Source organism: Neophocaena asiaeorientalis, unplaced genomic scaffold (genome assembly GCF_003031525.2).
Source record: "Neophocaena asiaeorientalis asiaeorientalis breed wild unplaced genomic scaffold, Neophocaena_asiaeorientalis_V1.1 scaffold111, whole genome shotgun sequence".
NCBI classification, from domain to species: domain Eukaryota; kingdom Metazoa; phylum Chordata; class Mammalia; order Artiodactyla; family Phocoenidae; genus Neophocaena; species Neophocaena asiaeorientalis.
In genome coordinates this window covers 487429-504831 of record NW_020174994.1, presented here as the reverse complement: position 1 = coordinate 504831, position 17403 = coordinate 487429, and the positions used below count along the sequence as shown (strand labels likewise).

The window sequence follows — 17403 nt, the reverse complement described above, 5'->3', positions numbered from 1 at the left end:
AGACAGAATGGTGGAATTCACTGCTGTGGAACAGAATAAAGAAAAAAGAATGAAAAGAAATGAGAGAGCCAAAGAGACCTCTGGGACAACACTAAATGCAACAACATTCGCATTATAGGGGTCCCAGAAGGAGAAAGGACCAGAAAAAATATTTGCAGAGATTATAGTTGAAAACTTCACTAACATGGGAAAGGAAATAGCCACCCAAGTGCAGGAAGCACAGCGAGCCCCATACGGGACAAACCCAAGGAGAAACACACCGAGACACATAGTAATCAAACTGGCTCAAGACCCATATATATGCTGTCTACAAGAGACCCACTTCAGACCTAGGGACACATACACACTGAAAGTGAGGGGATGGAAAAAGACATTCCATGCAAAAGAAAATTAAAAGAAAGCTGGAGCAGCAATACTCATATCAGAAAAAATAGACTTGAAAATAAAGAATGTTACAAGAGACAAGGAAGGACACTATATTATGATCTAAATAGCCAAAGCAGTCTTGAGGTAAAATCAAGGGAGCTGGAGGAATCAGACGCCCTGACTTCAGACTATACTACAAAGCTACAGTAATCAAGACAATATGGTACTGGCACAAATACAGAAACATAGATCAATGGAACAAGATAGAAAGCCCAGAGGTAAACCCAGGCACCTATGGTCAACTAATCTATGACAAAGGAGGCAAGGATATACACTGGAATAAAGACATTCTCTTCAATAAGTAGGGCTGGGAAAACTGCACAGCTACATGTAAAAGAATGAAATTAGAACACTCCTTAACACCATTCACAAAAATAAACTCAAAATGGATTAGTGACCTAAATGTAAGACCGCACACTATAAAACTCTTAGAGGAAAACATAGGAAGAACACTCTGACATAAATCACAGCAAAATCTTTTTTGATCCACCTCCTAGAGTAATGGAAATAAAAAACAAAAATAAACAAATGGGACCTAATAAAACTTAAAAGCTTTTGCATAGCAAAGGAAACCATAAAAAGACGAAAAGACAACCCTCAGAATGGGAGAAAATATTTGCAAATGAATCAACGGACAAAGGATTAATCTCCAAAATATATAAACAGCTCATGCAGCTCAATATTAAAAAAACAACCCAATTCAAAAATGTGCAGAGACGTAAATAGACATTTCTCTAAAGAAGACATACAGATGGCCAAGAAGTACCTGAAAAGCTGCTCAACATCACTAATTATTAGAGAAATGCAAATCAAAACTACAATGAGGTATCATCTTACACCAGTCAGAATGGCCATCATCAAAAAATCTACAAACAATAAATGCTGGAGAGGGTGTGGAGAAAAGGGAACCCTCTTGCACTGTTGGTGGGAATGTAAACTGATACAGCCACTATGGAGAATAGTACGGAGGTTCCTTAAAAAACTAAAAATAGAATTACCATATGATCCAGCAATCCCACTACTGGGCATATACCCAGAGGAAACCATAATTCAAAAAGTCACGTGCACCCTGATGTTTACTGTAGCACTATTTATAATAGCCAGGTCACGGAAGCAGCCTAAATGCCCATCGACAGACGAATGGATAAAGAAGATGTGGTACATATATACAATGGAATATTACTCAGCCATAGAAAGGAATGATGTTGGGTCATTTGTTGAGAGGTGGATGGATCTAGAGACTGTCATACAAAGTAAAGTAAGTCAGAAAGAGAAAAACAAATATCGTATATTAACGCATATATGTGGAACCTAGAAAAATGGTACAGATGAACTGGTTTGCAGGGCAGAAATTGAGACACCGATGTAGAGAACAAACGTAGGGACACCAAGGGGGGAAAGCCGCGGGGGGATGGGGGTGTGTGATGAATTGGGCGATTGGGATTGACATGTATACACTGATGTGTATAAAATGGATGACTAATAAGAACCTGCTGTATAAAAAAATAAATAACATAAAATTCAAAAAAAAAGAAGAATCCGCCTGCCAATGAAGGGGACACGGGTTCAAGCACTGGTCCGGGAAGATCCCACATGCCGCGGAGCAACTAAGCCCATGAGCCACAACTACTGAGCCTGCGCTCTTGAGCCCACGAACCACAACTACTGAGTCCACGTGCTACAACTACTGAAGCCCGTGTGCCTAGTACCCAAGCTCCACCACAAGAGAAGCCACCGCAATGAGAAGCCCGTGCACCACAATGAAGAGTAACCCCTGCTCTCTGCAACTAGAGAAAGACCCAATGCAGCCAAAGATAAGAAACAAATAAATAAATTTATTTTATTTTATTTTATTTTATTTTTTTAAAAAAAGAACTGAGGCGAAGTCCATTAAGGAATGATGGCCAATAGAAACTCCAGGAGAAAACTGTTCAAGAAGGGAAAGATGATTATCGTGTGTTACTTTGCTCTGCAGTCATATTTACAAATAATTACATTGTCATAATCTTGTCAATCCTGATGATTGGTTCTAGAGCTTCTAGAGCCAACACACAGACAAAGCTAGGAAGACAGAATTATAGTCTCAGAATAGATGTAAATACCAGTAACCCAGACGATAAAGTGAAGATAATAACTGTTGGGGGTGGACAAGGGGGATGGGGATCAAAAATGATAAGTCAAGAGGGAACAGGAAAAGCACATAATTTGGTGATGGAGAAGTGATTGCTAGAAGAAAGAGCTAAAAAAAAACTGAAAGTCATTGCCTCTAGGCAGCACGTTTACTTGTGAGATAAGGGCCTGTTGATTTTCATTATAAACTCTTTTGTACTATTTGATTTATATTTGTCAGGTGTATGATTGTTTTGGTTAAAAAGTTTAAAAACTTTTTAAATGCATCTATCGAGATGATATCTCATGTCTTGATGGAGACATCATACATAAACATGTGAAAAACAAAGCATATAAGATGAATCAGGTTTAGCCTCCCTAAGGTAATTCCCTGGGATATTGAGTCACCTTCCTATTAAGGATAGGCCTATTCACTTCAGTTATCACCATTCAAGACAAATAAGCTTAAAGACCATCTCATCTTATGGTTTAGCGACACAAAAATCCAAGTAGTAAACCTGAAATGTGGTTTGCATATTACATGAATGCCTTTTAAATTTTTTGACCTAGGGCTTCCCTGGTGGCGTAATGGTTGAGAGTCCGTCTGCCGATGCAGGGGACGCGGGTTCGTGCCCCGGTCTGGGAAGATCCCACATGCCACGGAGCGGCTGGGCCCATGAGCCATGGCCGCTGAGCTTGCGCGTCCGGAGCCTGTGCTCCGCAACGGGAAAGGCCACAACAGTGAGAGGCCCGTGTACAGAAAAAAAAAAAAAAAAAAATGTTTTGACCTTGACCCACTGTAAAAACTACATTTTTGTGTGACTCAGCACACACACACTCACAGAGCTGAAACAAAACTTAAAAAAAAAAAAAACCTCTTCCTGTGTGTGATATGCTCTGAAAATTTCTATTTCATTCTATTTTATTTTTTAGAATAATGGTCACTTTAAATGATTTTAACAATCCACTGCTGTATTATGACCCATAGTTTGAAAAACATGCTAATCGATCCATTTTTTCTTAGGCCAGAGAATGTGCTTGTGAGATTTGGAGCTTATGTCCCAGATCAGCTGAACCTTCCTAGTAGAACTACTTGTTGCTGATATATAAAAAAATGTATTATATAAAGTTAGCTTCTATCATCTTTGTTAGTAGCATGGCTCCCCTGCTTTCATTTCTCTTTTTCCTTAAAATTTTCTTTTTTTTTATCACTGGTCCTGTGGGGCACATATTAGGAATAACTATATATATATATATATCAGATATGCATAAAAGTCATACACTTACATAATCTTGGTTTCTACCCATATGTCCATTTGTTTGCACTTGCCATGTAAAATACAGACTTCAGCCAACCATCTGCTGCTTATGAAACCATTAAAATCCAACCTCCCCTCAAATATTGGGATCTTGGGATATTTTCAAATTTGGTAAATTCCATGTTAAAAATGCATAACTCTAAGTATCACTATATCTACACATGTTAGCAAAGTTTAGGGAAAACAAAATCACTGCAAAATTTATTGCACTAATAGACTTGAACGAACTAATTTAGTTTGTTTGGATTTTTTGTCTCATTAAATTAAGAACTGCAAGAAGCTGTTGAAGAGGTGCTGCCAAGCCTGAAAAAAGATGGTGTGGCCATCTATTACGTGAGCAGAAGTTCTAACACCGACGGGGTCGACTCTTTCTTAGACAAAGTGGATGAAGTGTCAGCTGAATCCATCCCAGAGTCCTGGAGGTCGGAAGTGACCTTTTTCACTCCTGCCTTATACATTTATACTTCTGGAACCACAGGTAAAAATAAAGAGAGGATTCTCCAAGAAATGGACCTATCCTGAAAGTGTTAAATGTTAAGTTAGATTTTCAAATGCTCTCTTTCTTCGGCAAAACTAATCAGATAACTAATACTTCAGGGGATTTAGCTCTTTGCCTGTGGGAACTGATCTTGTTTCATAGCATATGAAACCATTTGGGTTTCTCTAAGCTATGCATACCTCCCCCTACTTGGTGTATAGAACAGATAAAGAGGTTAACCAAGAACTACAAAAATAGTTATGATGATGGATAAGATTTGGCACTGAATAGGTTGTTGGAATTTTTTTAATGATTGCTGCATTTTGATTATATTATATCCAGAGTCCATATATAATGTATAATGTATAATCAATTATAAATGGACCACCAAAGAAGACTGCAGAACAGTAATGGGGTTATATTTATACAAATATTTTGACCACCATCTTTCCAAGCAAGACTGACTTGGAGCTGTTTGGTGCTGTGGGTGTAGGATGGCTCTTAGCTGAGGGCCTAAAATAATGTATTTCATCAAATCTAGGATGCTTTGCACCTTCAGTGTAAGCTGCACCATTATTTTGTAAGCCACTAAGAGAAAACACTGCCAATTATCGGTGTTGCTGGAACCCTGCTACATGGAACAGGCAATATTAGAGGTAGGATGTACTAGGTGTTCTTTTGGAGCTTTACGGCATTTGTTCACACAACTCTCCCACCACTCCCACCCACAATTGCAGGTGGGTACTACTCTTATTCCTATTTTACAGATTCAGAAACCGATACTTAGAGAGGTTAAGAACTTTCCAAGATCAGAAGTAGAAGTGTCAGGATTCACCTTGGTAGGCTGACTCCACAGCTCATGCAACTGACCACTCTGCCAGAACACCTCCTAGTTCATCCATTTAACAGCTATTTGGTGTCTGCCTATTCTAGGCCAGGGGAAATGTTACCAAAACGTAATCAAATGAAGCCTGAGTGATATATTTAAGAGGAGGGCAGGAAGCTAGCCCCAGCATGCTAATTATTAATATTGGGAAGTTGACTATGTGAATCATTTATCTCTTTTGGTTAAAATTTTAACTTAAGCAGGTAATACAAACATGCATTCTCCTTGTAAAATTCTGTTAAGACCGTACAGAAAACCTGAATGAACTTTTTGGCCAACCAATAGATAAGGGTTCCTTTGAGCCTCATGAGGAGGGGTGGCTGGGGATGACCTATTAAAGCTGATTCCCAGAGCATAATGTCTGTCACTGTTTTGTCAAAAGTTATATATCGCCATGCCAACAGAATGGTAGGATGACACAGTTAACCAAATGCTTCCACTACATCCAGACACTACCTTAATATATGGAAATTTTACCTTCATTTTTAATAGAATGGTAAAACTAAACTGAAAACTTTGGTTTGGGAAATAATTGAGATAAAACAAGCCCTTTTAGTGAGTGACTGGGTGTTCTAGTCTTAATACTATATAGGTAAGTATACAGTATTAAGACACTTCTTCACAATTACAGATTTTGACATCAAATATAAAACCCATTTTAGGGGAAAACGAGAATAAGCAGTCTTTAATTTAATCCTATAATTCAGAATTTAGATTTAATTGGAATATAATTGGGTTGATGTTTATGTTACTCTTCTTCTCTCTGAATAAAATATTTGTTAAGTTACTCTTCCAAACATTAATTAACAGAATTCATTTAAGCAATCAGAGAACAAAATGTTTTCCTTGTTCCTCAAAGGCAGTCAGTAGCACAAAATTATATAATAGTTACCAGATATTCTTATTTCTTCATTAAAAATTTTAATTAGGAAAGTTTCTGAAAGTACTTCAAACCAGCAAAGGATGTGCATTTCTTTTTGTTCTTTTTTTAAAAAATATAATTCAGAGCTTTTACTATCTGGACAATTTTTTTCCAAGGTGAATACAATTGATTTATTGATGCTTTCTTCTGTTTCAACAAAGACCATGAATTGTGAATTGTGTTTATGATGATGGTAGTTTGCCAGCCATACTGCTTTGCCTTATAACAAATTACTTTTATTCAGGCAATATCCAGCTAAGGTACCGTCAAATATTGAAGCATCTGAATCTTCAGAGAATTGCCTTCCTCTTCCCAAAGCCAATTTACCCACTCAGGTCTTAAACTCTAGCCCCAGCCCCTTGGTAATGACTTCATGCCCTTCCCAACTGAACTGACTCCCATGGGAAACAATATAAGCATACTCTTTTAATTGAGTCTTACAAAAAACTTACATAAATTATAGTTAAGAAAATGCAAATGTACTTAGTGTAATACAACTACACTGAGATACCATCTTTCACCTTTTAGATTGGCAAAAATCCCAACATTTGAAAGGATACCTTGGAAGGGCTATGAGGAAACAGGTGCACTCATGTATTACTGATGGGAGAGTAAATGGGGACAGCCCTTATAACAGGCAATGTGGCAGTGTCTATCAAAATTACAAAGACATATCTTTTGACCTAGCAGTCTCACACCAGCAAATTTATCCTACAGATGGAGCATCATTCATAGTGCACAGTGCCATGTGGACCAGGTTATTCACTGCAGCATCATTTGAAATCGCAAAATAATATGAATAAATTATAACACACACACAAAGGACTTGATGCAGCTGAGAGTGAGAGTAAATGAATGAAAAAATAGGGGAAAGTTCTACATACAAATATGGACAGAACTCCAAAATACATTAAGTGGAGCAGGGACAAGTGCAGAAAAGTGTGCTTTTTTTAAAATGGGGGAAAGGGAAAACATATGAGTAAGTGAGCTTATATTTGTATAAAGAAACTCTAGAACAGTACATAAGAAATTCATAAAAGTGGTTATGAAGGAAGGAGATAGGATGGATAGGCTATTTACTCTTTCTGAATCTCAACTTTCTCATCTGCAAATTAGAGAATATAATTCTACCTATTAATTATGAGAATTAAATGAAATTTTGAAAATACAGTTGACACTTGAACAATGTGCAGGTTAGGGGTACTGACCCTCCACACAGTTGAAGATATGCGTATAACTTACAGAAAGCCCCCCATATAGGTTCCTAGGTATCTGCAATTTTTCATTCATGGATTCAATCAACCATGGATATATTTACTATTGAAAAAATCCTCATATAAGTGACCCCGAGCCATTCAAACCCCTGTTGTTCAAGGATCAACTATACCTTGCAAGGTGGTAGACCAGAGCAGAAATTCAATAGACATTCTTTCCTTTTTTCTCAACTTACTACTGTAATAACCATCTAACTCAGAGATCAGCAAACTATGGCCTGTGGGCCACAAACAGCCCCGCCAACTGTTTTGTAAATAAAGTTTTATGGCAACAGAGCCAAGTTTGTTCCTTTTTGTGTGTGGCTGCTTTCAGCTATAATAGCAGAGTTGAGTAGTTGCAATAGAGACTATGACGCTGCAAAGCCTAAAACATTTACCATCTGGTTCTTTACAGAAAAAAATTGCCAACTTCTGGTGTAACTGAATGCAATCCTCTAATCCCCAGCTGATGAATCTTCCTAAGCGACATCTCTCTCCCAGACCACATGTCTGTGAATGACCACTCTTGGTTCACTCATGGCTTCTCTTGTGTTTACAAAGGTCTCCCGAAAGCTGCAATGATCAATCATCTTCGCACTTGGTATGGAGCCAACCTCGCTGCTACCAGTGGGATAACGGAGAATGACGTAGTCTATACCACCCTACCCTTGTACCACAGTGCTGCACTTTTGGTTGGCTTACATGGATGCATCCTGACTGGTAAGCTTTTTCTCTCAACAAGGTGTTGGAGCCCAGTACACATTCAATGTGCTCATAAGGAAAAGTAATATAAAATTTGCTACTTTCCTGTGTGCCCAGAACGGTGTTTAATTCCCTGTTGATAACTAGCTTGTTTGGCTCACAATAGCAAGCATCCAAAAGAATTTATAGGGAATTCCCTGGTGGTCCACTGGTTATGACTTCATGCTTTCAATGCCAAGGGCCAGGGTTCAATCCCTGGTCAGGGAACTAAGATCCCACGTGGCAAAATAAATAAATAAATAAAAAGAATTTATATTTTCTCATGCCTGCTTGTCTAGTAATATAATGCTATAATTGTTCAGTATACCAAAGAGGAAACTTCTTTAAAATATTTTAGGTCTTTATCCAGGTTAAGGTACTTGATCCTTTGATTCCATAAATAATTCTATGTCATTTCTGTCTTCAGAAATCTGCATGTTGATCTCCATTAGCATCTGATTTAAACTTCCCATTCAGTTGTCCCATTCTACTTTATTCTTCCCTACTTCTGCAGGTCCTCAGCTCTGGTCAGAATACGTAGCTTTCCATCTCTTCTCTCTACTTCTGAAACTTTACCATTTAAATTAGAATTGCCATCCTTTCTCCTGTCAGTAGGATTTCTGCCCTTGGTGTATATAAAGTCTCAGTCCAACATCCACCTCTTCCAGGAAACCACGTCTAAGTTTCTAACTAAGCTAAAAACCTTAATTTTTTCTGCCATGTGACATTTTATTTTAAATAATTATTATATATAGTAGCATATATGCATATGTATATACAAATACACATATGATTCTCCAAGCCTCTGCTCCTTTCCCTCATCAACCTATTGATCAGCTATAAAACACCTAGCCCAGCATCAGTACCAGTCTCCAAATCAGCAAGGAATGCCTGGGTCTGATCATATTGTTGGGCCCTTCAAGAACAGGGTGACTCTGAAACTCTCGTAGGGACAAATCAATCACTCACACATTTGCTTAAGCACAATTGATATACGCTAAAAAAGAAAATATAGTATTTTTAAAAATTTCTCCTAAAATATTGGACTTTTGTATATTTAGGAGTAGAAATAAACTAATAACATGAAAAGTATTTGTGACACTTTTAAATTTCACTTTACTACATTTCATACCTATCGTTAGATTGGATATGATAGATATATTGTTTTTACCCATTGTATTAGTTTCCTATTGCTACTGTAATAAATTACCACAAACCTAGTGGTTTAAAACAACACAGGTTTATTCTCTTACTGTTTTGAAAGTCAGAAGTCCTAAAATCAAGATGTCAACAAGGCTGCATTTCTTCTGGAAGCTCTAGGGAAGAATCCATTTTCTTGCCTTTCCCAGTGTCTGGAGGCTGCCTGCATTCTTTGGCTTGTAGCCCCTTCTTTCGTCTTCAAGCATTTCACTCCAATCTTTTGTTTCTGTCATCCTTTCTCCTTCTGCCCTTGATCTTCTTGACTTCCCCTTTTAAGCACCCTTGTGATTACATTGGGCTCTCCCAGACAATCCAAAATAATCTTCCCATTTCAAGATCCTTAATTTAATCACATCCACATGGTCCCTTTTGTCATGTAAGGTAGCAGAGTCACAGGTTCTAGGGATTAGGATGTGGATGTCTTTGGGAACCATTATTCTGTCTATATCACCCATCAAAGAAGAATATCGCGTGCTTGCTGAAGACCCTGGCTCTCCATCGCTTATAAAACTGTCAGGCTCCTCCACCTGGCACTTACAAACTCTCCAGGATTGCACCCCTAGCTGCTTCCCCAGGTTCATCTCCCTTGACCCACCCAGCCTTCACCACTCTAGTCACAGGCCAGCAGAGTCTTGGCCATCCCCCAACCTTCCAGACTGTTCTGTCTTTATGTTCATGCTTTTTCCTCCGCCAGGAATTCTCTCATCTTTCTCGATATTCACTTCTCAAGACCTAATTCAAATCCTATGCCTTTCTCAGCACTTGCCCCCAAGCAGAATTAGTCTACACACACACACACACACACACACACACACACACACACACACACACACGCGCCCTCTGAGGCCCTCTCTACACCTTGTTTTTTCAGGTTCATCTCCCTTGACCCACCCAGCCTTCACCACTCTAGTCACAGGCCAGCAGAGTCTTGGCCATCCCCCAACCTTCCAGACTGTTCTGTCTTTATGTTCATGCTTTTTCCTCCGCCAGGAATTCTCTCATCTTTCTCGATATTCACTTCTCAAGACCTAATTCAAATCCTATGCCTTTCTCAGCACTTGCCCCCAAGCAGAATTAGTCTACACACACACACACACACACACACACACACACACACACACACACGTGCACCCTTAGGGCCTCACTGAACCTTGTTTATTGCACACTGACTCTTAGAAAAACGTGTGTCTTCTCCCCCATTAGACTGGAAGCTCCTATAGGACAAAACTGTGTCTTATTTATTTTTTTTTTGCATTGAATATAATTGGTACCTAATACTTGTTTGTGAATATAATTCATAAATTCATATATAATTTTTTTTAATTTATAAATTTCAAAAGTGACAAATATAATTAGGGACTTTTTTGGTAGCATTTCTTTATTAGTACTTTCTATGCCTTCTCTGTAGGTGCTACTGTCGTTTTGCGGTCCAAATTTTCAGCCAGCCAGTTTTGGGATGACTGCAGAAAATATAACGTCACTGTCATTCAGTATATCGGTGAACTGCTTCGGTATTTATGCAACTCTCCCCAGGTAACACTCCCCATGTTTCATTATCTTTTCGAAATGCATAAGATGGGAATTCAAGTCACTTTGGGTCATGCTAGGTTTCAGCTGCTTCTTGTATATCGGTTTTCAGTTTACACAACAGTTACTTTTCATTATAAAGAGCCTGGCACCACACCTACCACAGGGGATTTACCAGATGACAGCTGCTGTAATAACATTATTATTCCCTACCTTTGTACCTGTTTTCACATCTGACCCTCTACCTAGCATATCCTCTGCTTCTTTCTCTACCTGTTTAAACCCTACTCATGGTCAAAGCCCAGTTCAAATGATACCTCATATGTTAAACTTATTTGGGTCACCCCAACAAAAGTCATTGCTCCCTTCCCCTACCTCATTTGTTTTCTCCTCCTTTGTGGCCCTTGTCAAGTTGCAGGTGTTTGTCTTCATGCCTCCCATCCTCCCTAGGCTGTAAAATCTTCGATGGCAGGGACCGCATCTTATCTCCCTGCCCTCTCTTATACCACAGGCATGCAGGAAATTTTACTTAATGTTGCTTAATGAATAAACCCCCATATGGCTTTGAAACCATCTGACAAAATCTGTTACCAAGCTTAGAACAGATACCCCAAAGGTAAGTAACACCAAGGGCTTTGGATCTGCCCTATTTGCAGATATCCAGATATCTTGAAGGGGTTGTTTGAAAGAGTTCCTTCTGCCCAGTCCCTCAGCTCTCATCAGAGAAGGCAGCCTGCCTGGGGACCAGATGAAGGTTTCTCAACAGTGGCACTGCTAATATTTGTGGCCAATTTATTTTTTGCTGTATGGACTTATCCCATGCACTATAGGATGTATAGTAGCATCTTTGGCCTTTACCCAGGACATGCCAGTGGTACCCTCCCCATCCCCCCAGGTTGTGATAATCAAAATGTCTTCAGACATTGCCAGATGTCCCCGGCAGGCAAAATCAACCCCAGATAAGAACCACTAGACTATATAATGCAGTAAACTCACAAGATTCTACTTTCTTTAATCCTTTCACTCATCATAAGAAAACAAACTCAAAGGATCACTAAGTTGATCAACTGCTATTTATAAGAAACTCTTATGTTCAATTTATATACAGGCTACCTCAGAGATATTGCAGATTCAGTTCCAGACCACCACAATAAAGTAAATATCACAATAAAGCAAGTCACGTGAATTTTTTTGCTTCCCAGTGTACATAAAGTTACGTTTATACTATACCATAGTTTGTTAAGTGTGCAATAGCATTATATCTTTAAAATGCAGTGTGCATACCTTAATTTTAAAATACTTTATTACTAAAAATGTTAACGATCATCTGACAATGCCAGTTTGCCAAAACCCTTCAATTTGTAAAAAAAAAAAAAAAAATTGCAGTATCTGCAAAGTACAATAAAGTGAGATATGCTGTAACAGAAGCAGTGTAACATAAAGAATTATAAGATGCTCTTGCCTTAGTTCTTTCTCTCCTCACTTCATTCAGTCTCTGCCCACATGTGACCTCATAAAAGAGACCCCTCCTACAAATTCTCAAACATACCACCCTACCCCTTACCATGCATCTCGCAGGTTACTGCTTTTCATGGCACTGTCACTTCTGACATAGTGCAAGTTTATATGACTGTTATCTTTCTGCTCCAGTTAAATGAAAGCTCCATGCACCAGGAACTTTGTTGATTGCCAGATCCCCAGCACCGAGATCTGTATCTGGCACATCCTATGTGTCAACAAATTTTGCTGAATGAACCTCTAAATTCTTGCCCCTGAAAGATGTATAACTGACTTGAGGGAAGTAGTGTGTTCCCCCAAGATGTTTGGGCTTAGCACATATTATTCTGATTCAGGGGGTACATTCAACAGATTTATGAGGGTCATAATTAGCTGTAAGCTGGGTGAGGACCTTTTCTATAGCACTGGGTGAATCTTGAGGACATTATGTTAAGTGAAATAGCTAATCACAAAAAGACAAACAGTGTATGATTCCACTTATATGAGGTACTTAGAGTATTCAAAATCATAGAGACAGAAAGTAGAATAGTGGCTGCTTAGGGCTGCAGGGAAGGGGGGAATAGGGAGGTTAATGGCTATGGAGTTTCCATTTTACAAGATGAAAGGAGTTATGGATATGGATGATTGTGATGGTTGCATAACATTATGAATGTATTTAATACCACTGAACTGTACAGATAAAATTGTTGAGAGTAAATTTTACATTGTATGTATTTTACCACAATTAAAAAAAATCACAGGAGACCCAGGTTCTATGAATTTAAAGGGAGCTTAAAGAAAGATTGTATCAAAAGGACTTCTCAGAAGTTGATACAGACAATCCTGCAGTCTGCGGAATGGAAACCACAATCACAGAAAGTTAAACAAAATGAAAAGGCAGAGGATTATGTCCCAGATGAATGAACAAGATAAAACCCCAGAAAAACAACTAAGTGAAGTGGAGATAGGCAACTTTCCAGAAAAAGAATTCAGAATAATGATAGTGAAGATGATCCAGGATCTCAGAAGAAGAATGGAGGCAAGGATCAAGAAGATGCAAGAAACATGTAAGAAAGACCTAGATGAACTAAAGAACAACCAAACAGAGATGAACAATACAATAAATGAAATGAAAAATACACTAGAAGGAATCAATAGCAAGAATAACTGAGGCAGAAGAACAGATAAGTGACCTGGAAGACAGAATGGTGGAAATCACTGCTGTGGAACAGAATAAAGAAAAAAAAGAAAAGAAATGAAGACAGTCTAAGAGACCTCTGGGACATTAAATGCACCAACATTTGCATTATAGGGGTCCCAGAATGAGAAGAGATAGAGAAAGGACCTGAGAAAATATTTGAAGAGATAACTGCTGAAAACTTCCCTAACATGGGATACAAAACGGTCACCCAAGTCCAGGAGGTACAGAGAGTCCCAGGCAGGATAAACCCAAGGAGGAACATGCCGAGACACATAGTAATCAAACTGACAAAAATTAAAGACAAAGAAAAAATATTAAAAGCAACAAGGAGAAAATGACAACATACAAGGGAACTCCCATAAGGTGAACAGCTGATTTCTCAGCAGAAACACTGCAGACCAGAAGGGAGTGGCATGATATATTTAAAGTGATGAAAGGGAAGAACCTACAACCAAGAATAGTCTACCCAGCCAGGCTCTCATTCACACTTGATGGAGAAATCAAAAGCTTTACAAACAAACCAAAGCTAAAGAATTCAGCACCACCAGACGAGCTTTGCAACAAATGCTAAAGGAACTCCTCTAGGCGAGAAAGAGACCAGCAACTTAAAACAACCTTGTACATATATAGACTGCTATATCAAAACCTCATGGGAACAGCAAACCCAAAAACTACAATAGATACAAGCACAACACTAAAGATGGTCATCAAACCATAAGAGAAGAAAACTAAAGAGGAAGGGAAGAAAAAAGACCTACAAAAACAAACCCAAAACAATTAAGAAAATGGCAATAGGAACATACATATCAATAACTACCTTAAATGTAAATGGATTAAATGCTCCAACCAAAAGACACAGACTGGCTGAATGGATACAAAAACAAGACCTGTATATTTGCTGTCTACAAAAGACCCACTTCAGACCTAGAGACATATACAGACTGAAAGTGAAGGGATGGAAGAAGGTATTCCATGCAAATGGAAATCACAAGAAAGAGGGAGTAGCAATACTCATATCAGACAAAATAGACTTTAAAAAAAGATTGTTATAAGAGACAAAGAAGGTCACTACATAATGATCAAGAGATCAATCCAAGAAGAAGTTATAACAAGTCTAAATATATATGGACCCAACATAGGAGCACCTCAATATATAAGGCAAATACTAAGAGCCATAAAGGGAGAAATTAACACAGTAGTTGTGGGGAACTTTCACACCCCACTTTCATCAATGGACAGATCACCCAGACAGAAAATCAATAACAAAACACAGGCCTTAAATGACACGTTTGACCAGATGGACTTAATTGAAATTTATAGAGTTCCATCCCAAAGCAGCAGAATACACATTCTTCTCAAGTGCACACGGATCATTCTCCAGGACCTGACCACGTGCTGGGCCACCAAGTGAGCCCTGGTAAATTTAAGAAAATTTAAATCATATCAAGCATGTTTTCCAGCCACAATGCTATAGATTAGAAATAAACTACAAGGAAAAAAACTGTAAAAAACACAAACACTTAATTGTGTTTGGAGGCTAAACAATATGCTACTAAACAATCAATGGATCACTGAAAAAATCAAAGAAGAAATCAAAAAATACCTAGAGACAAATGAAAATGAAAGCACAACGATTCAAAACCTATGGGATGCAGCAAAAGCGGTTCTAAGAGGGAAGTTTATAGCAATACAATCTTACCTCAGGAAACAAGAAACATCTCAAATAAACAATCTAACTTTACAGCTAAAGAAACTAGAGAAAGAAGAACAAACAAAACTTAAAGTTAGTAGAAGGAAAGAAATCAAAGATCAGAGCAGAAATAACAGAAATAGAGATAAAGAAAGAAAACGATAGCAAAGATCAATGAAACTAAAAGCTGTTTCTTTGAAAAGATAAACAAAATTGATAAACCTTTAGCCAGACTCATCAAGAAAAAAAGGGAGAGGATTCAAATCAATAAAATTGGAAATGAAAAAGGAGAAGTTACAACTGACACCACAGAAATACAAAGGATCATAAGAGAATACTACAAGCAACTATATGCCAATAAAATGGGCAACCTGGAAGAAATGGACAAATTCTTAGAAAGGTACAATCTCCCAAGACTGAACCAGGAAGAAATAGAAAATATGAAACAGACCAATCACAAGTACTGAAATTGAAACTGATTTTAAAACTCCCAACAAACAAAAGTCCAGGACCTGATGGCTTCACAGGCTAGTTCTATCAAACATTTAGAGAAGAGCTAACACTTATGCATCTGAAACTGTTCCAAAAAATTGCAGAGGAAGGAAAACTCCCAAACTCATTCTGAGGCCACCATCACCCTGATATGAAAACCAGACAAAGATACCACAAAAAAAGAAAATTACAGGCCAAAGTCACTGATGAACATAAGCACAAAAATCCTCAGCAAAATACTAGCAATCCAAATCCAACAATACATTAAAAGGATCATACACCATGATCAAGTGGAATTTATCCCAGGGATACAAGGAAATGAATCAGTGTGATACATCACATCAACAAATTGAAGAATAAAAACCATATGATCATCTCAATAGATGCAGAAAAATCTTTTGACAAAATTGAGCACCCTTTTATGATAAAGACTCTCCAGAAAGTGGGCATACAGGAAACCTACCTCAACATCATAAAAGCCATATACAACAAACCTACAGCTAACATCATACTCAACGGTGAAAAGCTGAAAGCATTGCCTCTAAGATCAGGTACAAAACAAGGATGTCCACTCTCACCACTTTTATTCAACATAATGTTGGAAGTCCTAGCTCCAGCAATCAGAGAAGAAAAAGAAATAAAAGGAATCCAAATTGGAAAAGAAGTTAAACTGTCACTGTTTGCAGATGACATGATTCTATACATAGAAAATCCCAAAGATGCTACCAGAAAACTACTGGAGTTCATCAATGAATTTGGTAAAGTTGCTGGTTACAAAATTAATGCACAGAAATCTGTTGCATTTCTATACACTAACAACAAAAGATCAGAAAGAGAAATTCAAGAAACAATCCTATTTACCATCACATCAAAAAGAATAAAATACCTAGGAATAAACCTACCTAAGGATACAAAAGACCTGTACTCTGAAAACTATAGTAAGACACTGATGAAAGAAATCGAAGACGACACAAACAGATGCAAGGATATACCACGTTCTTGGATTGGAAGAATCAATATTGTCAAAATGACTTTACTATTGAAGGCAATCTACAGATTCTATGTAATCTCTATCAAATTACCAATGGCATCTTTCACAGAACTGGAACAAAAAATCTTAAAATTTGGTGTTTGGAAGGGGAAATAAGATAGACCAGAACCCTGAAACAGCTGAATAGACTCAGCTCACCTCCCTTGTGTTGTCTGCCTTCCCTCCAAAATTAGGTAACCTCTGTGGTCCTTTCCCAGCCTAAAATGTCTGTCTCTGCACCATCTCCATTCAGATAGAAAACAGAATGGAGGGGGGACTCCCCTGGTGGTCCAGTGGTTAAGACTTCATCTTCCAATGCAGGGGATGTGGGTTTGATCCCTGGTTGGGGAACTAAGATCCCACATGCCTCGTGGCCAAAAAACCAAAGCATAAAACAGAAGCAATGTTTTAACAAATTCAATAAAGACTTTAAAAATGGTCCACATTGGGCTTCCCCGGTGGCACAGTGGTTGAGAGTCCGCCTGCGATGCTAGGGGGCACGGGTTCGTGCCCCGGTCCGGGAGGATCCCGCGTGCCGTGGAGCGGCTGGGCCTGTGGGCCGTGGCCGCTGAGCCTGCGTGTCCGGAGCCTGTGCTCCGCAACGTGAGAGGCCCGCATACCGCAAAAAAAAA

The 17403-nt window shown here is 38.5% G+C and overlaps 1 protein-coding gene across 2 annotated transcripts in view; it reads left to right on the top strand.

Annotated features, from left to right (window-relative positions):
* Positions 1-17403, top strand: part of SLC27A2 (solute carrier family 27 member 2) — a 57050-nt gene that overhangs the window by 11523 nt on the left and 28124 nt on the right. For both annotated transcript variants that reach the window (XM_024761899.1, XM_024761900.1), the window contains exons 2-4: positions 4123-4332; positions 7955-8113; positions 10743-10867. In XM_024761899.1, coding sequence (XP_024617667.1) covers positions 4123-4332; positions 7955-8113; positions 10743-10867 — 494 coding nt within the window. The remainder of the gene's footprint in view (positions 1-4122; positions 4333-7954; positions 8114-10742; positions 10868-17403) is intronic.